Genomic DNA, 24,590 nt, shown 5'->3' with positions numbered 1-24,590 from the left:
GGTATTGAACAACTACCAGCCATTCTGTGCAGCAACTGAGGTTAGGGATGAAAGAAATATCCAGTGGTCGTGTTGTGTGTGCAGATTAAGACAATCCTAGTCTTAATGTGGATCTGTCTAACTTTGGAGTGCATTGATTCTGCTGCGTTACAGCAACAAAACCCCCTATGCTCATAGACAAGTAGTTCTGTCTTTTTGTTTCTTTCTTTCTTTTTCTGTAACTTCAATATTGGAATTGTGCCTGCAGAGAGAACGTACATGAATCTCATGTCAAAACTTAGAAAGCAGTGCAGCTGATACTTGTCAAATTTCTTGTCAACCGAACATTGACCAAAACCTCAAAGGATTATCAAGGTTAATTATGAGGAATTTTGAAGGCTGAGTGGTTTTCTTTTCATTTGTTTTTTTAATTCACTTGATGTGAGGTACAGCAAGGCCAAAAATCTCAATAATGGTGGTGTTTAAATAAAATGTATATATTTACATTTTCTCTTTTGAAAGGTGACCTGAGCATCTCAGCTGATCGCTTAAGTGAGAAGCATTCTCCAAATGATTTTGCCTTGTGGAAATCCTCCAAGCCAGGAGAGCCCTCATGGGACTCTCCATGGGGAAAGGTAAGGACATTATAATCAGGATTTAGATCTTCTACACCTTATTAAATAGCATGTTACACAAATAGTTTGCCTCACCTCATATTAATAATGTATAGATTCTGGGGATGTTGTCTTCACTTGTGGATTTTGTTGCTATGTTCATTTAATAATTTAGAATGTGTATCAGTTTGTCTGTCTGATACTTTTTAAACAGAAGTCTGCATGCAAGCTCACGATGGCTGTTGCTAGTCATTTGTCCTCTATTTATTTACAGGCTTCATCTGCAGTAATTATATATATATGTGTATTTCAATCAAAAATACTAATGTAATTTTTAAAAGAATAATAAGGGGGATAATCAGACCTTCACAGATGTATATGCCATGTTTGATCTTTAGATCTAGCAGTATACTTTTATGAATTTGGGACTTTTATGAATTAAGGACTGAGAATCTTTTTTTTTCTTGGTAACACTCTTATCTCATTTCCTGAGGTGCGTAACTGCTCAGAGGCAGAACAGTGAGTGAATGATATATAGGCAGGAGAGGAAGACAATTAGCCAGTAGCTAAGTAATGTCTTTTTCTTAACAGGGTCGCCCAGGTTGGCACATTGAATGTTCCGCGATGGCTGGATCCATTCTAGGAGAGTCAATGGATATTCATGGAGGAGGGTTTGATCTCCGTTTTCCCCACCATGACAATGAACTGGCACAGTCTGAGGTGAGTGAACTGGCTTTTAATTTCTGCAGTGAAACAGTGACATGCTTTGCTTTGACTGCAACTTACTCAAATCCATCAATTAATTTTTGATGCTTTACGTATGTTTTGTATAAGCCTAACTTTTTGTTCTCAGGATTTTATTTTTAAATTATCCTACTTCATGGCATGTATGTAAACAGTGTTGGGTCTTTGGTGTTTTTTGGTTTTGCTGCAGGCATACTTTGAAAACAATCACTGGGTTCGGTATTTTCTGCATACTGGCCACTTAACTATTGCTGGCTGCAAAATGTCCAAGTCTTTGAAGAATTTCATTACCATAAAAGATGCACTGAAGAAACATACAGGTAAAAATTACTTTGAAATTTGACTGCTTTTAATGTACTTTGAGTTGTGACTGTGGTAATTTTGTTACTCGGGCACATAATGGAATTTCCAAAAATGGCTAAGTTAACGTGTCTTTCTTCTTCACTAACTTGAGAACAGCTCCCTTGTTCTTCTGGTCCTTGCTGGTATTATCTGTATGGATAATAATGTTCTTGCTTTTTTGGTAGGTGTATTGATAGTAAAAATATTAAAAAATATGTTCTTAGCCACTGCAGTATTGGAGGCCATAAAAATGCTTTAGATGATGATTATTTTCCTTGTTTCTTTTGAAACTCCTAACAGCACGACAGTTACGGTTGGCTTTCCTCATGCACTCTTGGAAGGATACACTGGATTATTCAAATAATACCATGGAGTCAGCTATTCAGTATGAGAAGTTTATGAATGTAAGTAAGCTTTCTGTTCCTCCTCTAGCTCTCTAAGCTTTGTGTTGTCATATGTGTTTCAAGGAATAGAATCCAAGGATATATAGGTGATATCCACTTAGTTTACATTATGAATTCATCAGGTGGGATGTCACAGTGTTTGTTTAGCTACCATTGAACATTCAAGTCATGTGAATTCCAGAGACAGCCACATTTCTCTGCAGCTGGGTACTCTCTCCAAGTTTTGACATCTCTGAGCAGCTTGGCACTTACATGCAAGATTAGTTTCTCAGTTCAGCTTGCTTATAGGACTCAGTCCAACAGATACTCTCATACCATGTCTATCAGATCAGACTTTATACAAATATAGCCAAAGGGGAAGAGGAAGTATCATTCCTACCTTGTCTCTGCACCACATATATCACGCATATGCCTCTGTGCCTTGCAGGCATTTATGAGGTGTCAGGCACAGTTAATTTCCTTCCTTAGTTTGGAGCTGTAATTTAAATCCAGGTTTCTTGTAAGGAGGCTGTACAGCATTTTGAGATCATTGATCTTGGTCTCTCCAGTTGAAGCTATTCGGCTTTTTATGTAGGATATTTCATTTAGGCCACAGAATAAGTGAAAATTACTTTTCACCAAGCTGGACGCCCACATAAAATAGGGCCTCATTGTGAAGCCATCCTTCAGCTTCCATTGCCAGCAGCACACTTCAAAATCTGCCATGAGAGCTCTTGCATAAACTTTTAAAAGTAGTATTGTATTTGAGTGGCTTGGTTTTAGAGTATCGATAGGGTATCATGCAGTGTCAGAGCCAAGAGATGGCACTGAATTACAGTCCAATTGTGCTTTACAGAGTTATGCGAAATGTGTGGATTTCCTTGTCAGACATTTAGTAGATCCTGGCTGAAACAGTGTTGAAACCACAAACTTTAGGAGGCTAATTAAGAAATAATGCCTTGTGGTAGTAAGTCTCAGTTGTGTCTAATTTAAACTGATTTTTAGCTGTATTTTTCTTTTATAGGAGTTCTTTTTAAATGTGAAGGATATTCTTCGAGCTCCCACTGATGTGACAGGCCAGTTTCAGAAATGGGAAAATCAGGAAGCAGAGCTGAACAAAATGTGAGTGGAGCGTTCCTACTCCTCTGTGAATAGCCACTGTGTAGCCCCATGTTTGGAGTTTTTTATTCCTTGCAAAATGACTTACTCTTTATACAGTGATATCTGTAAATCTGTAGCATTTCCACAGAGTATCCCAACTTTATAAAGCTAGTGAATTTAATCTTGCAACAGCTTTATGAAGTATAGATGAAATTGTTGATTTCCCTTTAATTTCTGTTAAATACACTGGCAAGCCTCATTCCCCTGTTTGTGAAGGAAAGGAGAACCTGTTTTTATTAGATAACTTTTGTTAGATAGATGTCATTTTCTTCACTACTTGAAATGCTGTCCTTCTGTCTGAGAAGTGACTGATAATTCCCAGTGGTTACAACTGGAAAAATAGTATTTTACACATTTCAAAGTGTAGTGAGCAAACTAAGACAAACAGAAGTTAAATGACCTGACTTAGAAGCACAAAAGATCAGAGTGCTAATGTTTGAAAATGTGTTATTGAGAGAGACGGTGTTAGCAGTATTGCAGTCTTTCACTTTTAAAACAAAACTATGTTGTTGTTTGTAGTAACAGCATTCTATGTGACTTCTATTATGAGTGAAATTTAAAATAGAAGCATCTTATGTTGCAGTACTAAAATTGCTCCTAGCTTGGTTCACTCTTGTGGACAGAGGTGTTGACTATTGAAGGACAAAGTGCAGATGCTTCTGTTTAGTGTTGTCCTCTGGCAATTTCATCTTCAACTTGAGATTTGTAGACATAATCACTTTTTAAAAAGGAGGAAGATAAGTGATAGAGATGTCAAAGGGAAGGGCCAAAGGAGTGGGAGGAACAGAAAAGGGCCATCCAGAGGGACCTGGACAAGCTGGAGAATTGGGCTGAGGTGAACCTCATGAGGTTCAACAAGGCCAAGTGCAGGGTCCTGCACTCCTCATTATCAATACAGGCTAGGAGATGATGTGCTGGAAAGCAGCCCTGAGGAAAAGGACTTGGGGGTACTAGTGGATGAGAGGCTGGACATGAGCCATCAATGTGCATCTGCAGCCCAGAAGGCCAATTGTGTCCTGGGCTGCATCAAAACAGTGCTCTGGTGAGACCTCACCTGGAGTACTGCATCCAACTTTGGAGCCCCCAGCACAAAAAGGACATTGAAGTGCTGGAGCATGTGAAGAGGAAGGCCGCAAAGATGATGAAAGGGCTGGAGCATCTCTCCTACGAAGACAGGCTGAGAGAGTTGGGGTTGTTCAGCCTGGAGAAGAGAAGGCTCTGGGGGGGACCTAATAGCGACCTTTCAGTACCTGAAAGGTGCCTATAAGAAATCTGGGGAAGAGGCTGTTCACTAAGGCATGTAGCATTAGGAGGGGTAATGTTTTTAACCTAGAAAAGGGTAGATTTAGGCTGGATATTAGGAGAAAGCTCTTCAATATGAGGGTGATGGATCACTGGAACAGGTTGCCCAGAGAGGTGGTGGAGGCCCCATCCCTGACCATCCCAGGTCAGCCTTGATGTGGCTCTGAGCAACCTGATCTGGTAACATTGTCCCTGCTGACTGCAGGGGAGGGTGGACCAGATGGTCTTTAAAGGTCCCTTCCAACCCAGTACATTCTATGATTCTATATGGTTTATGGGTATTTGTTTTTGTCTCCTTTCTCTACCACTTCTCTTTTCTCTGCAAAAAGTATGTTGTTTGAAACAGTACCCCTTGCATGATGAAATGGTACTTGATACACTGTATTATGTATTAAGCTGATTCATGAACATTACAAAGGTTCACATGAATTTATTTCTTGTATCTGCTTGTAACACCTTCATAACACTTCACTTTGTGGTAAGTTAACTTTCAAACTGGTGCTTCTTGCTGGACAGATACAGAGAACTAAGCTGGTACATAGGGATAGAAGAGCAATACTGTAAAAAAACAGTAAGCACATGAAGGTACTAAATAAGCAATTTATACTGCTTTTAAAAACTGACACATGTCATTTATTTGGATAGTTGCCAATTAAGTTTTCCTGCCTGGCTTTGCCTGTAGCAGCAAAAAAAGCAGCATTGTGATAATGCGTTTTTCTCCCTCATCTGTTTTTCCTTTAAATATAAATTATCTCATGTTTAGGTCCCCTTGCTCTTCTAACAAAAGTTTTTCAGAGTAGGTTGCAGATACTTTTGACATCAACAGTAAAAAAAAGTCTTTTTCTTCTTAGTTTTTACGACAAGAAGGCAGCAGTTCATGAAGCACTGTGTGACAATATTGACACTCGCTCTGTCTTAGAAGAGATGCGATCATTAGTCAGTCAGAGTAACTCCTATATTGCTGCAAAGAAATCTTCCAGACAAATGCCAAACAGACTTCTTTTAGAAAACATCAGTTCCTATCTCACTGAAATGCTAAAGGTATGTAACAGCAAGTTGCTATTGCACTGTGCATTTGTAACTGTTGTATTTTTCAAGTATGTGGGGATCTGAACTGTCTTGGTTTAAACCTTGTGGAAAACTAGAGATCTTCGACATACACCTCAGCCAAAACAACCCCGAATTGCAGTGTGTGCTGCAGCAGGAACAATTTGAAGTCCTGCCTGTTACATTATAATTTCAGCTAATGTTTTGTTGAATAGTGGAGAGCCCCTAATACATGCAAAGAAAATTAGATAGTATAAAAAATGTGAAGTCAGAATGTCAAATCTGACAGTTTTAAAGCTACATCTGAAAGCCAATGCTGAGTATGCTTTATCAATTAAAAACCAGAACATCCTCTTACTAGAGCAGTGAATTGTGGGTTAAATGAGAATTATGTGGCTTCAAAACCCCAGTAATTGTGCTTAGTTTTCACATACCTGTGACTTGATGTATACAATTTTTTATCTTTTTCCCTTGACCAGATTTTTGGTGCCATAGAAAGTGACGACACAATTGGTTTTCCTGTTGGAGGGAATAGTCAAAACATAAATGTAAGTGAAGGACAAAGTACATTATACTAAAGTATTCTGTGAGCTTTGAAAGCTTGGAGTAGATAAAATGATTACATTACTGATACGTAGCCATATTATGTTCTTTCTGCTTTTAACATTTGAATCTGAAGTAATTAATTAGCTTAGGAAACAGGATTTTTCTTTTATGAGAGTTGGGGTTTTTTATAGGTTTGTTTGACTTAATGACAGACAAATTGTGTAGCAACCAGAAGAAGAATCATCTTCTGAATTATGAGTCTGTTTAAGAAACCACATGTTAACTACAGACAGCACATGCTACAGTCTAAAGATTCATTACAAGTATTTCTATGTTAAGCAGTTTCAAAAATATAATTATACTGATTAAACTTCCTTGTGGTACACCAAAAACCAGCCTGAGGCAGCCGGAGTTTTATCCGCATTTCAATCTCTTTCTCTGATCTCATTTGTAGCCGCAGTTTTTATCTGGCTTTTGAAGGCTGTTTTGCTTTGGTCACCTAGCAGAGTTCCGCTGTGGTGCAGAATTTTTCTGGAAACATTTGAGAGACACCTGATGAAAGAGCTGATGGGCTCTGTAATGACAGTGATGTTTCGTGGTGCTGGCAGGAGAAATAACTCCATATGAAAGCTATCAGCTTTGCTCTCTCTGTTCATGCAAAAAATTTGACAGGTACAAATCAGTGCTGTTTCTCAAGTATTTTTCTATATTCAAATGTGTGGCCATGTTTTTCTGTTCTTGATAGGAATAATTAAAACATTTGTAGTGTAACCAAAAAGCTAAGCTTTTTATTCATCAAAGGAAGAGAAAAGCTTGTGTGTGGTTGAAGAATATGAATGAACACTCATCTGATACTTGCCCATGCAAATACTGACATTACTGTGCTGTGGAAATCTTGAGTCATGATGTAACAAGCATAATGAGGAAAGTGCTCAGTATTCCACACCAAACCTCATCAGTAGGGATTTTTAACTTAGCTAAGAGTTATTTTGAATTTCAGAAGAAAGGCAGGACCTTTTTAGGGAAAATGGAAATTAAATTCATATTTAGCACTTAATTCAGGCACTGTTTACAACTGATGTGCCTTGTGGAAGGATTGGCAATAGCTTGGAACAAGAAGTTACGCTCCTTCAAAGTGATGTTGCCAAGGGTAGTAGAGTCAGGATAATCTTGTGAAGAAGGAATCCTGTGCTACCACGTTAGCACAAGTTATCGGAAAAGTCTTGTGCTAACGCCTGTTAAACACAAGAAACTTCTGTTTTTATCACCGAAGACACTACTGGTTTTAGCATTGTAGTATAAAGATGTATAATACCACACATGTTTTGGCTGTTTCTTTAAATATTATACCCTCTTTCAATCTTCCATGCACATTCTTATGTTTCTTAGCAAAAATTACCAGGTGAACATTCAAAGTAGAAAATTTCTCATTAATTACAGAAGGCTGTGGATTAGGCCACTTGTTTCTTTGTCTGAATTGGAGATGTAGGAACCAATAGAGTCATTATCTCCAAAAAAGGCATAATCCTCCTCAAAAGCTCTGAAAGAACAACTGGCTTAATTACTGTGGTTCAGTAATTTGATAGAGGACAGAAGAGATGTGAAGACAGAAAACCTTAAGTTCCATAGTCTCATTTTACAGAAGAATTAAGCATTGCTGTCAAGTTATTTTTTTCTGGAAATAAAAATCTTTTATTTTTTAATGACTGATAAAGTAGTGCAGTGCATGCTTTGCTGACACCACTGCATTTGCGTGTTGAGCTAGTGCCAGTGTGGAGGGGGTAGTGGAGATGTGACTGTTGTTTACTTTTCAGTCTTTTCTTTCTGCCAAACTTGCCAGCAATGGTTCCAGTTGTGAAGCTGATTGCATAGTATTCACATTTATGAAAAGTTTTAACGGAGCCTCTCAGCTCCTTTCATATGGGCTCTTTTAGAGCATAACATACTATCTCATCTGTTAACTGCACAGAAATTTCTAATGGAGATTTAACAGATGGAAAATATACATGGAAACTGCAGGGGAAACAAAAGTGTGCATTTTTTCCTGTCTCTCCTCCACCCTCCAACGTAATGAAACTTTTAATTTAAGCAGTCCCCATGGTGCCTGGCTTCTCCTTTGGGGATTCCAGAGAAGTGTTGGCAGACAGCGCTGATCTGTAGTTGTTACTGTAATTATTCGCTGCTGTGCACTAACTGCTTGCTGTTGCTGCTCACTACCATTGAGAGCAGGATTCTCAGGACTTTTTCTTTGAGCTTTCTTGACCAGCATTTAATTACACCTAAAATAATTCAGCAGTAATCTCTCCCCACTTTTTGTGGAGGAGAGAGTTGTGTGAGGAATACAGATAGCTGCACTGTATTGGAAAAAAATACAATTAGCATAAGCTAACATCTGAGGAACAGATCTAGGTTTAATGAAAATAAGTCTAACATCAATTTCACCTGGTATTATGTCTGACAAGCAGTTGGACCTAAGTAAGACAACACAGAATATGAAGGGGCAAATTCATCTGGGTGCTCTTTTTATCCTTGTACTGCATTATAGTTAGCTGGACTGTAGCACAACCTTGTGGAACCAAGGTATTTGTAACTGAAAGGAGATGAAAAAGGAATGGGAAGAGGCAGAACTTCTAGTTGATTTATCTGCACAAAAGGAAAATTGACAGCTGGTGCAAATTATCATCTATCCTTGGCATCAATAGAGCGAGGACAATTTTTATTGATACAGATCTGCCTTGAGGGTCAAGTTCCATCCAACAGCACATAAATATGAAGTGGGTAAAGACATGTTTTATAACTTAATGATGATTAGCTAACTGTAGAAATAATTGTTCTGCAGATTGAATCTACAGTGATGCCTTACCTACAAGTACTTTCTGAGTTCAGAGAAGGAGTGCGACAAATTGCAAGAGAGAAGAAAGGTGAGTGTTCACTTTTTCCTATATTGTTGCACATGAGACTCGGAGGGCATAGAAATCAAACTGGGGGCGGGGGGGTGAGCCAGCAGATACCGTCTCTGCTTAGAGAATAAAAGTAAGGCATCTTTAAATCAGAGCTGGTTTGAATATTTGCATCTCTGCTACCTGCCTCTAATTTGAGAATCTTTTACAGGCTGCTAAACTCATTGTCTTTTAATTTCCTAAGGAATCTAAAAGCTCTGGAATGAGGAGGATTAGCTGTTGTTTCTCTAGGTTAGGGCACTCCCTGCTTTCTAGGCATGAAAGTACCCATGATCTCTTCCCCCAGGGAGCTCACGTTCTCTTAAGTGTAGATTGCCAGACAATTATACTGTCTGTGTTTAAATAGCCTGAGATGTTTGTTCTTATTTATTAGCATAGTTGGAATTGTAGCTCCCCTGATGATAATTGAGTGTGCTCTCTTTGGAGAATTCATCAGAGAGCTTGCTACAAGTTGTTTTTTTCCTTCCGAAAAGCTTTGATCACACTGTGTGTGTTGGCAGCAGAACTATATAGTGTTAAAAACGTTGTTCCATTAAGTCCTCCTTGATTTTAGTGGCTGATTAGTTCCTAATGGAGCTCTTGCTATTCTCTGATGTTCCCTGTGGAATTTTACATGTCTTCAATATGTTCTTGATTCTTGTGTTCTTAAAATTTTTTTACACTCAGGTTTGTACTTGAAGGTAAAATAGGGCATTTTATGGATATATAAAACATACCTATAAATGACTCATATATTATAAAGAAATATAAAATTACTTGCAGTGTCTGGTTGATAACCTATTCAGCTGGCAAAGAATCTGAACCCTAATTCTGCTACTGTTTTGAGTTCTTCTAAGGACAAGAAGTTTAGCTTAAAAGTACAAAACTGTATTTGATAACATGACTACTTGGCTATTACTTTCAAACCCCTATAGGCATAATAGAGAAATAGGCTTATTAGGTACAATAGCAAATATTTTCTGTAATTTTAATTAATTCAAGAAGTTTGTGTGGATGTCCTCAGCCAAAACTGTGAACTTTGGTCTTTCAGTATTTAATGTAAATAGTCATTTTATATGAGGCTTTTTTCCCCCTTGCTTTCTGATGGTTGAGATAAACTGATCCTCACTCTTTATAGTGGTAAGGTTTAAATATCATGGGGCTCCTTGTAGATCATTTTTAGAATGCACTTAGCGCTAGACTGCTTACTGGCACTTGAGTTTGTTACTTGGAAGATAGTGATTTTTTTGGTGTGAAATAAACTGGGCAGTAATAATAAAGCTGGGTCTAGTTTTTATTTCATTGGAGTACAGCGCACTCTGCAATTTGACCAGGGAGGCTCCTTTCATTAAACTATTTGATATATGGGAGCTGAGTGGTGGTTGGCAGGACATGCACTGACACGCTACTGATTTGTTTCCCTGAACCCATTAAATTCTTGCTTGCAGGAAGCATTAAATTACTGTAAAAGTTCTTCTGAATAATGGCTGGGGATATTGCCTCTACATGGCTGTAAGTGAAGGGAGTTTCCCCTTCACAGCCTCATGCTGGCAGGATGGTGTTAAGTGCTAATTAACATGATCTGTGTTGCTTTAAGTATTCCTAGAGGTTAAATAAAAAGTATTCTGCTTCTGTAAAACCTGCAGAGTCATACAAATGTCTCCATCCACATACATACAACTTTTAAAAATTTATCTATTTTTACAAATCATTTCACAGAATAGTCATTTGTAAAATGGTTTTTGGTAAAATCAAAATGTATATAATCTACAGTAATTTTGCCATCATCCAGAATGACTAACATGAAAGCATATTTGTAGAATACTTTATTTTATGAGCTTATTACTATTCAAATGGGAGCCCTGCACTGATCATTTGCAGTTGAGTCTTGACTTAATTTGTGAACATATCTAGCAATGGTAGTAAACAGAAAGAGGAAAACACTGTGCTAGCCGTACAAGGGAAAGAAATGCAGAAAATCTCTGCAAAAGGTATCAGTGATTGGCTGGTCAGAGCATCTCTGTATTGTCCATCCTGATGTTTCAAGTGAGTACTCGACCAACTGCAAAGACCCCTGTATAGTTGTCTCTGCAGGGATGCACAGTGGAGCATATCTGTCTTCTAAGCAACATCCAGTGCTTAGAAAGAATTTTGATTAGCAGATACTAGTTATTCAGATGTTCAAACAGGAGCAAGTCTCTTCAGTCGTTGTTGGTTGCTTACCTCAGGACATCTGCTTAAACTGACTTGCCTGTGGTGAAGGTATCCATGACTGAACTCTGCCTGCATCTTCATTCCTGCCGTGGGTGCTGCTACCATGTGGTATCTTGCTCTAAGCTGCTTCTAGGACACAGTGGGAAACCCTCTGCCCTTTTTCTAATGTATCATGAGTTGAGCAGAACTGGGACAAACTTGATCATTGTAACCATGCCTGCTCTTGTCTTTTGCTGCCAGTCTTAACATCCAGCATTCTCAAGATGCTTTTTAAGCTCCTTCTTTTCCCATCACAGCGTTCCCATTCATAACAGCACAACATCTGTTTCACATCTGAGACTCTGGCTTGAAATCCACAGGAAATGTGAAAAGAGGTCTGGGAAACAGTCACAGGCTCGAGGAGTGCCTAGCTGCCAGGGTGTTCATGAGCACTGGTGTTAAGGCACCATCCCACTGGTTTCTTGGTCACTGTCCTCAGTGAGGATAATGGCTTGTGTCTTGGGGCAGTCCATGAATAACCCCCTACCCAAGCCCTAAACATCTTTGTTCTGGAGGTGCCATATGCAAAGAACAGGCACATTTAAGTCCTGAGAAGAATGGTGCTGACTCCTCCAGATGACAGAGGTTTGATCAGAGCTGTGTCCTTTCATAGATAATACATGTCTCCTTATTCTCTTCCTTGATGGATTTCCTCTTCCTAAACTTTCAATTATTCATTATTTCAAATAAGTAAATATTTATAACCGAGCAGATGCTGTTTTATTGAATAAGAGTAAATGTATCTGATATATTCTTGATATGCTATGTGTAATGCCTTTGCCTGGGTTAGAGTCAACACCCATGTTTTACTGTTAACAGCCAGTGAGGTAATCTTATGCCTTGTTTATCTTAATGGCTTATTTAGAATTGCATCAAACAGGAATGTGGTTCACTATGTATAACTGCTCTGGATCAAGAAAAATAGCTACTTAGTTCACGGCAGACAAAAGAGCTTCTATAAACTGCAATGGTTTCCTATACAAAGAGAGAGTTGCAGAACACTGCCATGCAATGTCACAGGGTAGCTGTTCCTTTTTGTGGTATTAGGATAGTTGGTGCTCTGTTCACTGTTCAGCTCTCTGAGGCTCTGAGACTTACAGAAGAGGTGAAGGCTCAGGGTTGGTACTTGTATCTACTGATACATGCAGTGTTTAGTATAGTCAGATGGTAGCTTTTACTGCCGGAGTTATTACATTTGAGACCCCTGTTACTTTTTGGGTTTAACTGGCTAAGTGTTGTTGAAAGGGAGAGCAGTTATTATAAGCCCATGGTATCATCTAACCCAAGTATCTATCTTGTCACGCTTCGTGTTTCCTCCTAAATACAGGGCTGTCTATAAAAATGCCACTGAATTAAGTTCACAACAGCAACATGCTGAGTCTTCTTGATGCATTTAGCTCTTCTTAACTGTTCTACTGCTTTTCAGCTGATAAATATCCAAGTAAATATCTTGTATGAAGATTTATTTTCCTCTTAAGACCTGATAGCATCTATTTCAGCTAAATCTTGAGTTCTTAACCATTTGCTGTCATCAAAGGCTCTTTGATAAGTTTGCAAAGGAAAAAACCAAGTTAGTCATGCTGTCCTGATCACCATCCAGAAAGCCAAATCAAAATTCTCTGTTTTGCTGCAGCTGGCTTGCTTGAAAAAAACAGCCATGTGGTAGAGATAACTATCTGTAGAAACAGAGGATGGCTGGATTATAGTTGCTCTGACAAATGCATGTGTAGTTATCAAACCAACAAAATCGTAGTCCTTCAAAGGCACTGTCAGATGTAGCACAGAATACGTTAATTTGTGATTTTTCTAAAATAGGGTTCTAAATCCTTATTGGAAATTCTGCAGGAACCATTAGTGTCTTCCTGATTCACACACCCTTCCACTATATCATGGCTGAATTGTTGCATCAGTTCTGAATTGCCTTGGATTTTCTTTCTGTTCGCCTTCAGGAACAATGAGGGTGTCTTGGAAGAAATCTGTGAATTTCAAGTCCCTGCAAAGACACATGCTTCCTCTCTGTGTAGCTCAAAGAAGGCAGAACTTACTTTAAAGGCTTATAACTTTAAAACGAAAGACCTTTTTGTAGCATGTGAAAGAGTGGCAATTCCTTAACTGGATTTAAATATGTAGTTGAATAGAAGTATACTTTCACCAAATCTTACTTCACTAAAAGTATTTTTCACACTCGTAGTAACTGAAGTGCTGCAGTTGAGTGATGCTCTTCGAGATGACATCCTTCCTGAGCTTGGTGTTCGATTTGAAGATCATGAAGGTACCCAATTATATGTCTTGCAACTTTGTAGGTAGCTGTTTTTATAATCTTACTGTTTTTATAAGAAGTGGGAAAACCATCTGTCAAGACTAATCTGGAATAATCCTACGAACTCAGACTGTTATGCTGTAGCATATCATATATCTGATGTATAAATATATATTATAGAACTGTATATTGGAATATAGGTATAGAATATAAAAATATACATTGCAATCTTTTTGATCTTTTTCTATAGCACCTAATTGTTTCATCACTTTTGACTAGTTTTTTGGTTGTATTTGCATTCAGCTTGCAAAAAGAAATCAGTTATCATAGGGTAAATACATTTATCTTTGACTATTCAAGCATTGGAAACTTATTCATCTGTTTTTGCTTCTTTAGGACTTCCAACTGTGGTTAAATTAGTGGATAAGGACACATTATTGAAAGAAAGAGAAGAAAAGAAAAAGGTTATTATTTTAAGCGTTCTATATTTTTAAAATTTAAAGTAATCTGTAAGCTATGAGTAGTTTTACATTTCTTTGATAACTTGTAAGAAAAATTTTAACAGACTAGCAACAAGGAAAATAATGTAAGAGAATTGATACTAAAATTTGAGTGCGTTCAGGAAAAGAATTTTTGAAACAGTAGCTTCTTTAAAATTTTGTCTGGGACCTAATGAATACCTCCAGCATTTTTTGTGGGGTTTTTAAGGTCATCATAAAACTAAGGGATGTTGAGTACTGCATGCACACTGTCCTGTCTCTCTGGAAGAACGATTCCAATGGGAAGCTAATTTGAACTTCTTTTCTCTGAGAAAATGAAGCTGAGATTTTCCACAGAACTAGACTGTATTTATCTGATATGTGAGAACAAAATGCGCGGGCAAAATTTTAATTAAGGTAGTGTGGATGAGTGAGATATTCAGAGTGTGGGGGCAAGAATTCACATGTTACTATATAAAGATTGTGGATTCTAATTCACATACACAAGTTCTGTACAGAAACCCTCCTTTTGGCACTTCCTTGCATTAATATTTGACTTTGTAACATTTAAAAGTAACACTTCATATGTCTGTCTTCACTTTTAACAAATAATAAGACACCATGATGACGAGGAATTTTTGTAAGACTTTCCAACAGTTCTCCTTCCATGGGGATGTTTTTTAGAAAAACGAGAAGTAAAATGTAGCTTCAGTCAGAATTCCAGGTATTTTAATGAAAAAGACATTTGAAGGCAGTTTGTGTGTAGCTGCTGGGTGGAACCTGCAGCTATAGAGTACATTTTCCCTGGAAACAGTATTATGTTCAGTACTGCCAGAACCCTTAGGGAACTTACAGGTGTTTCCTAAGCAAGTGCTAGATGAGATTTTAATTTTTAATTTTTTTTTAAGTTTTAGAAATTGGCTCTATTTGGATAGTTGTTTCCCCAGGAACATCAAGGGATACAACTACTTCTTGAGAAACTGTAATGTCTTCACAGTTTGAGGGAAGAGCTTAAAATACCAGGGACTTTTTTTAAAGTCACTTGCAAAACGTTCTTCCCCATGCAATGGCAGGACCATTTCTTTTGCAAGCTTTGTAGGTATTCTTTTATATTTATACACTTTGCATGCAAAATGCATTCTGAACAGTTAAAACTGGTTGAACTGTGAATATAAGCAAATGAAATCAAAGTTGTACAGTGGGAAGTATCGACAATCCTAATTATGTGGCAAGGTGTTTTGCTGCAGGCCATGCTGCCAGTTCTGTCTGTAATTAGATATCCAGGGGAGCTAGCTGGCTCAGATTTGCAGAAAACAACCAAATGAAGCAGTTAGTTACCTTTTACTCATTAACATTGCTTTTTGTAGATTGAAGAAGAGAAAAAAAGGAAGAAAGAAGAAGCAGCCAGGAAAAAACAAGAGCAGGAAGTAAGTGTTCAGATCCTTTTAATCTGTTTCTGAAGAGAAGTGTTAGTAGCAGCAGTCACATGCAGGAAAGATTACATTAGAACACAGGCTCTCTGCCCGACCTTAACTGGGCCTGCATTATTTTTTTGTCTGCATTTCCTGCTCAGAATGACTTTGGCTTGCAGTTCAGATTTGAACATTCAGCTGCTATTATTGAGAAGCCATCTTTGAAAACACAACTGAAGGCTGCAAAAGCTTCGTAGAACTTGTAGCACTTAGTCTGTAGACAGAATATTACTTCCTTGATGTCTATGGTGTCTTACATACCTGTTAGATTTTGCTTGTATTTTCTTCCAAGTGTTGTAGGTATGTGTGAAAACAGAGGGGTTGATTCTCATTAAGAATCCACATGTTCGCTAGGATTGAGCTCTGAAATGTAGTGTTTTGTAAAAATGCGTTTTATCTTCTACAGTTGGAACTGAGATAGCTCGAAGGCTTTAGGCTTTGGAGAAGGAGTGGACAGTCAGAGGAGATGAACACATAAGAAGAAAAGATTGTTTGCCATGCTAATGACTCTAACAGTACAGGAAATGCGTTTCTGGGTTAAAAGAGGAAGTAAACTTTTAGGGAGCATCATGTACAGAGAGAGAACCAGATAAATAATATCATCCATGAATTCCAAGTAGCTTTTTGCATTCTTTCAAAAAGGTGATTCCCTTGTATTGGGCATAAATTACTTGGAAAAGATGCAAAGATGTGCATGTTTACAGATAAGTGAAAGTTCAGTTTATTTTCAGTGCAATTACTTGCATCCTGATCCTGCTGTGACCTGTGCTTGTCAGTAGGAAACTGTTGATAAATAAAGGTGGTTCCCTCTGCAGTGAGGCAATTGCTAAATATTCTTTACTCATAGTAACTATTCACTTAGTGTTTACACCTAAAACACGAAGGAACCAAATGAGCAAAAATCAGGGGTAGTTTTTGGAGTATATGAGCAAGTTATTTTGAGTTATCGTAATATATCTATTTTATTAAGTGGTTCTCTACAGATATAAAACGTATTATTCCCCTGGACAAGAACAGGGAAGGCTTACTCAGGTGTTCCTCACTGGAAGTTTCTTTTCACATGATAAACAATTGTGAATTAAGTGACTTTTGATTTGCAAATTATACTCTACTTTTCCTTTTGCCTATTACTGACAGGTTGTCAGTAATTAACTGTGATGCTAATGCAGTTAATGCATGTTTTATTTTACAGGCTGCAAAACTGGCAAAAATGAAGATTCCACCACATGAAATGTTTAAATCCGAACATGACAAATATTCCATGTTTGATGAAAATGTAAGATACTTTTCTTTAGATATGAACTGGTTTTCCTTCCCTAGCTGTACATACTGATCTTGTTTCAAAATCTCCAGGACAGTGCTCTTAACAACATAGTGGGCAGAAAGAAAAGGCGATACATTAAATTTATTGCACATACCTCGCTTTGGGGAGCAAGGCTCTCTCTTAGCCATCTTTTCAAGGGTATTTTCATTGTACATTGGTCTCCTTTGGTCCCTCTCATTGCAGACCGAAATTCTGTCTAGATATTGTGAGTCGGAACATGTATGATGTGTGTTCACAGCTTTATTACCCTGTTGCAAGGCAAGGAGTTCACTTGCAAGAACAAACTCCCCAACTCTGCCAGAACTGATGGAAACTGCCATGATTTTTAGAGAGGTCCTATGCTTCCTTTTTCAATCTGCCCACTGTTCTGCTCTCTCCTAGCAAAGGATCTGTGAAGGGGCTGTACAGATAACTTTGCTCTTGAATGGAGAGTGTAAATACTGGAAAATAGCCCCACAAGCCAAGGATAATGTCCATAAAAACACTTACTTTTTTCCATCGAGAACACAATCTTTTACTGCCTTTGCTTTAAGCCTTGGATTCAATATGCTAGTGTGATTAAAAGTGGTCTCTTAACCCTCTCTTTAGGGAGGATTAGTCATTATTCTCTTAACTATAACCATCTAGAAGTTAGTTGTCTAAGCATCCCTTACTTCATACAGAACAGAAAAGAAATACACCGTTTGTCCCATCATTAACTAGGAAGGGAACATACACGGATAGTCAATTGGTTGTCAAACTTTTCAGTGACTAAAATTAGCCAAGATGCAACCCCATCCTAACAGCTTGTCATTATGGTATTATCCCCCTATCTTATTAAAACACTATTCCATGAGGAATCTCCTTAAGAATTTATAGTATTTTTTTTTATATATTTCAGGGATTTCCTACCCATGATACAGAAGGCAAAGAACTCAGCAAAGGACAAATTAAGAAACTAAAGAAACTTTATGAAACCCAAGAGAAGCTATACAAGGAGTATCTACAAATGGTCCAGAATGGAAATGCAAATTGAAAACAACAGGACTTTTTTTTAGAAGGCGAGTGCTGGGTCACCATTGAAGACGTGAGCATGTACTGCTGCTCAGATTCCTGTTTACACTTTCTATTATGTGCAAAGTAAAAATCCTGTTTATGTGGATTAGTAATGTCATCTGGAAAGTCAATAAAAATCCATTCTTAAAAAAAGCCAACCCGTAAGAAGTTTCTTCACAACAGCAGCAGGTTGAATGGTTGCCAGTTCTATTTGGGAAGGTGCTGCTTAGTCAGCAAATCCACATAAGGATTCTTGTTTATTATAGCTGTCCAGGCTTTGGCTAATTTGTCCTGCATACTGATCTCTATCTAAAACCACTGTAGCTTGCATTCTGGGATATGTCACAGCAAAATTTACTGCTAAAGGGGAGCTGAGTAATTTGTCCCATAGTAAGAAAAAAATTTTCCAGATGACTTCAGTATCTTTTCATAAGCAGGAAAAACTGGGTAGTTCCACTATGATACTTACACTAGCTGCTGTTATTAAAAACTCTCATAAGTATACCCAGAGCACTTTGCATAGTAGAAGCTAACAGTCCCTTTGTTGCAAAAGGGAACAGATCATCATCTTTGCTTAACCTGCAGTGGCAATAAGGTGAGTAAGTAGAAGGGAAATGCACGGGCATTGAACAAACAGGTGGGGAAGACATGAAGGGTTAATGGCAGAGGGTGATTCATTTTTGGAGCTATCCCTCGAGGAAACAGGAGTGCTGCCAAAGTACCTGATTACCCAAAGTACTCAGTACCTAATTACCTGTTCAGAGCCAAGGGGAAATAACGAGAGGGCTTTTTACTGAGATACAGTTTGTGCACTGGTTTGCAATTAGGAAATACAGCTATGAATTGCTTGTTATGCAAGGCTGATGTTTTTAACTTGACAATTTAACCCTAAGTTAATAATCTTTCTGAATGTAGCATGGTCACACTATGTCTGCAAGGACAGTTCTCTGTTGCCTAATAATGCATTTCACTGGCAGTAGCTACTTCATTAAATCCTAAAAAATATCTCACCTATTTCACATATAACAGCTAAGTGTCCAATATGTAGAACTCTGTTCATCAAATATTCTTAAATGTCACGGTGACTTGCAGAAGGTCATACTGTGACACCTCTGTCCTCTCAACCACTAGGTTCATGCTATAACTATTAGACTATGTTCCTTTCCTTAATTAAGAGTTAAAACATCTTTGCTTTATATTTTTTATTTATATTCCTTCTTCTGAGGAATGAACATACTTGGAGTAACAGAAGGGTCTAGTAGTCCTTTTTCTAGTTTGTCTGTATTTGCCTCTGAAAACATACGTAATGTTAAGCACATGCATCTTGTATGCAGAAAATAAAATCTGTTGTAAAGTACAAGTTGTATGGGACCTTTGTACAGTGGGAAGAGCTTATCTTTATTCCAAACCCCTCTTTTGAAATGTGGCTTACAGAGCTTTTCCTTTAGCTTGTTATTACTAATTTAATTCATTTTGCATCTAGTATTATTCTGCTAATTTCTAATTATTGTATAGATGCATGTTTAAACTGCACAGTGGTACTTCAAATGGCCAGCCACAGCCAGGAGGACAACTTCTGCACCCTTTGGTCTGTGAACACAAAAGGAACAGTTGCATTTTTGTACCATTCTAGATTCTAACCCTCTTCAACATCGTCAGCTTGCTGTTTTCTTCCCAGCATGTTTTCCCCAGACACGTGCACTCAGGATATCCACAAAGGGATGGGATGTGCCTGGGCTGCATTCAAAAGATGCTGCTTCTCAGACAGATACGGTTCTCCAATTCCGAACTCCTGGCAGTCCTAGACAGATTCCAGGGCTAGTTCAGCAAACTTTACTAGGAATCCTAGACTTGAATCGTTTCTAACCACAGCATAAACTTCACTGCCTTAACTGCTTTCCTAAACGTGAGCTTCTTCTGAAGTTGCTACTTAATGTCAAAAGGGGACAGTAATTTGCATGCAGGAATTCCTGTTTGGTGATCTGAGCACTTGTTTAAAGCTTGTTGGTGTATAGCTATGGAGAAGACATTGTTAATCCATTGCTGTTCAGGGCTCTAGTTGATGACATCTCCATGATAACATCCTGCCTTTCCCTGCCCCCCGCCTGTTTTTTCTCCTCCTGCAATGTTTTAGTAGAACCTCATTCAATTCCATGGTTTATCTACTACATCCATGAAGAATAATTTTTCAAAAAATGCCCTTTTTTCCTTCTGAAATGCTTCATTTTGTTTCTGTGACAAGTCTCCCTGCATCGATCTTAGGAGTATTCCAGACTTACACTCTCAAAAGGTTATCTTCTGGTTTTCCTGTATGCTTCCCACATGCACACGCTCTTTCCTCCCTTAGTATTTTTTTTAAATTCACAGTTAGTCATGTCAGATAAGGGTCTCTGCTGTATTTACTTCCTCATTAATCTTATTCTACCTCCAGAATTATTTAGCTCCTGCTTGCCATTTCTGTGTTTTGTCTGATTGTCAATTTGATTGTTTTAAACTGAGATTTGAAAGAATCCTTATCCAAAACATCAGTGCTGCTCAAGTCATCGTTCTCTACAGCAGAAACAGCATTCCTGTGTTTGAATTCTCTTTGAACCCAAGTAAAAGTCTCCTAAAACCAATAGGATTCTTTTCATAGACATCATAAGGATCAGAGCCTTTGAAATACTCTCCTCTTATGGCACATCTTATGTCTTGGGTGATCGTTGTTTTTCCACACAGCTACTTATTCTCCCCTGCTTTTTATAGTGCTTTGCTAGCTAGTTCATGCATTTTTCAAGTTGCCTTCTTAAAGCAAGATTGCCACTTGACTCCTCCAGCAATAAAGCCCTCACAGCCTTCCCATACTTGAACTCGTCATCCAGTTACAATTTTCTCTTTCTGTTTCAGCTGTCCTTGGAAGTCAGTATTGTCAGCAATGAAAATATCGCCCATGAAGTATCTGTGAGTTCGCTGACAGGCCTAAGTATTTTTCTGTTATGAAACAAAAAAAAGCTTACAAATTGGCCACTCTTCCTGTAAAGAAGCTGCTAAAATATTTTTACCTTGTTACACAAACAGGAAGTTAATTCATTATCTCCAAATAAAATCAGAGTTTTGCCCATATTTTGTGGTTTTTTTCCAAAAGTAGCAGGATAATAAAAAACAATTACCTTGGCAAAGAGTCAGAAAACTAGACTTAGTTTCTGAGAACTTGTCATAAAAAAACAAGCTGCAGAGCTACTACAGATCAGTTATGTCTGTCCTCTCTGCAGCCACAATTCAGCAAAAAATTAACAGTATGCATGAAGTCCTGGTGAAGGTAAACTTGCTAGCAAGCAAAGAATGCTGCAGCCTGGCTTGGATGCACACAGTTTAAGATGACTTTTTAGGTGAAGGTGTGGCAAGTGATCTGTGTGATGGCTGAAATGCACAGCACAACACCTCTTCCCTGGAAGTCCATCAGGGTGGCACTTCAGTGAACTCCACTGCACTTGCTTAGTGAGAGTGACCTGGCAACCAGAAGAGAATGCAACAGCAATGGTCTGCATTCAGCATCTTAGTCACCTGTCTCAGCAAGGAAACAGGGAGAGGACGGACTCCACAGTGTTCTAATTTTTTTAACTTTAAAATGTTCATGTATGCATACACATGCTCAGGCAGTCCAATTTGGGCTGTGATTTTCTAAACATTATGAAAATGAAAATTCCCATAGCAAAATTCTGGAATTTTAATCTTCTGGAACACAGAGCTCATGTTCGTCTGTAGAACACGGAGCTTTTCATTTCCCACCTATCAAAGAATTCATACAGAGATGGCAGGGCAAGGTAAATATGTGGTGCTTCTGTTTTCAGTTGCACCCTTGGCTGAAGGCCAAACTTGTCAGCAGCAAACTTTGCCTTTGTCTTTTGCTCAGAGTGTGCCTTTGCAGCCTTTCTGATGTGAACATTAACGTCAAATGTGAATACTGCTCCACTGAAGACATGAAGTTCCTCCATCGCTCAGTTTGTTCAGATACTGGTAGAAAAATCTGTGAATTGTTCAATCTGGTCTTATTGCCACCGATCCTTTCAAAGACTTTGAATGAATGAGTACCTAATTACATTTATGATATTGTCTTGATGTTTGTATTTGCTGTCTGCTGTTCCAGAAAACCACTGATGCATTTTAAATGTGCAAATAAACGAATACTTGCTGCATACAGTACATACCTTTGGCTTTTTTTCCTACATTTTAAGCTAAGTTGAAACATTCTCAGGTGACGGTAGTTGTTGGACCAACTTTAGCTCCTTCTTTAATTACACAATTTCTACCACACAAATATGGAAAGGAATTTTTACTCCTCTCTGTGATTTCATAGGGCAATTTCTATACGGGACACTGTACCACATGCATAGTACTTAACATGTCTCCTGAGACAGAACAACTTAATTAAGAAGCACATTAGCTATTTAGTACCAAGACTCCACTTAGCAATGATCAGAGTTCTTCCTCCCACTCCAGAAAAAGTCATTGGCGAACTAAGTCTTGTCTCTCAAATTAGGCTGTGAATGTCTGGCATCTCACTAACTGAGAGCAGTTTCCATTAATACCCACCCAAGGGCAGAAGACAGACTTTAATGCCAGTTACAGTTCTCAGCCTAAGCTTCCCCTCCAGTGTCGAGTGCATCTGTTCAGCAGCTCTGCCATAACCCCTTCTCTCAGTTTTGGTTCTCCAGGCTCTCTTGCATGCTAGGCTGAGTGTTTAAATCAAGCCAGGGTGATTCAGCAAGTATCTTTTCGCAGCTCTCTGCAGAGTAGAGCACCTGACAGCAAGATGACTCCACAGATTGTGCCTTATCCACAGTCCTGAAGTGTGCCACCGTGCTATGAGAGGTTAGACAACAGTCAGCAAAGATTGATCATGGGAGATTAATGCCTTTGGAGCAGGGCACTAAAAATCCAAGAATGTAAGGTAATCCAAATGTACGTTTACTTCAATGTACATCAGTGGAGGAAGAGACACAAATACTTCCAGCACTCTGGCCTGTTTCAAGGTTTTATTTTTATTTTATTTCTGTTGGTCCAGAAGAAAACAAATCTACTTTCACAAGACCATCCTAATTTTAATTTAATTTTGGGTTTGCAGCATTTATGGAGAACTGCATTAACAAGATAGCAACTAGTGCAGAGGGACAAACTCTAGACATGCCACAGAATACAGTATACAGACACAGTGGTGCAAAAAGTACACTGATTGCAGCCCTGTTCAGACTATTCCTGGAACAGCAGAAAGGTGCAGCTAGACAAAGTTTGGAGTCTGTACTCGAAACATCTTCTGGGTAAAAAGGAGAAAGAGCTTTTAACAAAACGGAGATTGATAGAAAAAGCTTAAAAGAATACTGGTCAGCTATGAACCAGCAGCCAGAGCAAAGGCATAGAGTAGGAATACCTTCAGATAAATCCTCCTGTCAGAGTTCATTAGGCTTTCTTTGGAAGACTGAGAACTAAGCATAGCTGCTATCGTGAATAAAGTTGTCTGAAAATAAGAATTCATGGAAGTACGAGGAGGCCATTAACCTGCTCACGTTAGAAAAAGGTCTGCTTTGGAGAAGCAGGGGAAGGGAGTTGGAAGCAAAGAAAAGCAGTGGAAGGACCTTCCACTGAGCAGAGCCTCTGGTCCACCAAAGCTGCTCATTCGTTGAAGTGACTGCAACACTCCTGCAGTTCTTTAGCTGTTTGAATGTAATTCAGAATTATCTTATTCTTCAATTGCAGTATTGGTACCTATTTAACGAATGATTCCTTAATTATTCCTGTCACTAAATTCCTATAATAACTGAATTAATCCAACATTAACATATCCATTAGTTCTTAATTAATATTGGTCTCCTCATTTCCAAACTAATTTTACCCATGAAAAGATTGTGATGATAAACCCTAGTTGTTAATTAGTGAAATCCAAGACCAAGTTGGAGATCTGCAGAAAACCTTTTATAGAACAAAGGAATCCCCTGGCACAATAAAGGTTGAGAGATTTTTCCTGTTGAGTGAAAAGATTACTAAAACTCTAAAACTGCAGTTCCTAACTCATGCTACACAGCATCTGTTGCTTACAGAATTGCCATACAAAAAGCAGCCAGGCTGTTAGGGTGGGTTTTGTTTGTTTTGGGTTTGGGTTTTTGTTGTTGTTGTTTTGTTTTTTTACAAAAGAGGAAATTATGTCCATATCTAGACTAGGAAGCAATGCTGGAAAGGCTCAATTTTCAAAAGGTGCTTAATCTGAAACATCAAAAAGAGCTTTTTTTTTTTTAATAGTAAGCACTCAGCTCTGATTTACCGTTTAACTTTGAACATTTAGTCTTATCCATACAGATGATACAGAGAGAGGTTCTTAAAACCACGGCCACATTATCAATTAGTTAAAACGCAACCCTTTAGACACACGTATGTGTATCTGCTAGGACAGCAACGCCAGGTGCAGGCAGGTGAGAAGACAGGCACTGCTGCGTCCCTCTGCTGCTGAACAAAGTGGAAAGCAGCAGCAGCTGTTGAGAGCCAGCCACAAACTGCGTTTCCCGCCATCCGCACGGATTATTTTAACGGCAAACCGAAGGCAAGGCAGCAGCAGCCTGCGTGTGCCTTAGCGGTGCAGTGGTCACCGCTGCTCAGCATCCCCAGCGCACGTTCAGCCGCCGCCTCCTCCACCTCCTCCAGAGCCGGCAGCTCCCGGGCACGCATCCCATCCCCTGCCC

General features: G+C 38.6%; 1 protein-coding gene across 1 annotated transcript in view; it reads left to right on the top strand.

Annotated features, from left to right (window-relative positions):
* The window catches only part of CARS (cysteinyl-tRNA synthetase), a 35,155-nt gene extending 16,649 nt beyond the window's left edge, over window positions 1–18,506 (top strand). Inside the window, exons 12-24 of the mRNA XM_010192197.1 lie at window positions 502–614; window positions 1,185–1,313; window positions 1,528–1,657; window positions 1,980–2,083; window positions 3,087–3,184; window positions 5,377–5,566; window positions 6,052–6,120; window positions 8,958–9,039; window positions 13,502–13,582; window positions 13,967–14,034; window positions 15,417–15,476; window positions 16,714–16,797; window positions 17,726–18,506. Of these exons, the coding sequence (XP_010190499.1) occupies window positions 502–614; window positions 1,185–1,313; window positions 1,528–1,657; window positions 1,980–2,083; window positions 3,087–3,184; window positions 5,377–5,566; window positions 6,052–6,120; window positions 8,958–9,039; window positions 13,502–13,582; window positions 13,967–14,034; window positions 15,417–15,476; window positions 16,714–16,797; window positions 17,726–17,860 (1,343 nt within the window). The 3' untranslated portion in view covers window positions 17,861–18,506. The remainder of the gene's footprint in view (window positions 1–501; window positions 615–1,184; window positions 1,314–1,527; window positions 1,658–1,979; window positions 2,084–3,086; window positions 3,185–5,376; window positions 5,567–6,051; window positions 6,121–8,957; window positions 9,040–13,501; window positions 13,583–13,966; window positions 14,035–15,416; window positions 15,477–16,713; window positions 16,798–17,725) is intronic.
* The last annotated feature ends 6,084 nt before the right edge of the window (window positions 18,507–24,590 follow it).

Source organism: Mesitornis unicolor, unplaced genomic scaffold (assembly GCF_000695765.1).
Source record: "Mesitornis unicolor isolate BGI_N332 unplaced genomic scaffold, ASM69576v1 scaffold659, whole genome shotgun sequence".
NCBI lineage: Eukaryota > Metazoa > Chordata > Aves > Mesitornithiformes > Mesitornithidae > Mesitornis > Mesitornis unicolor.
This window is presented reverse-complemented; position numbering and strand designations above follow the sequence as displayed.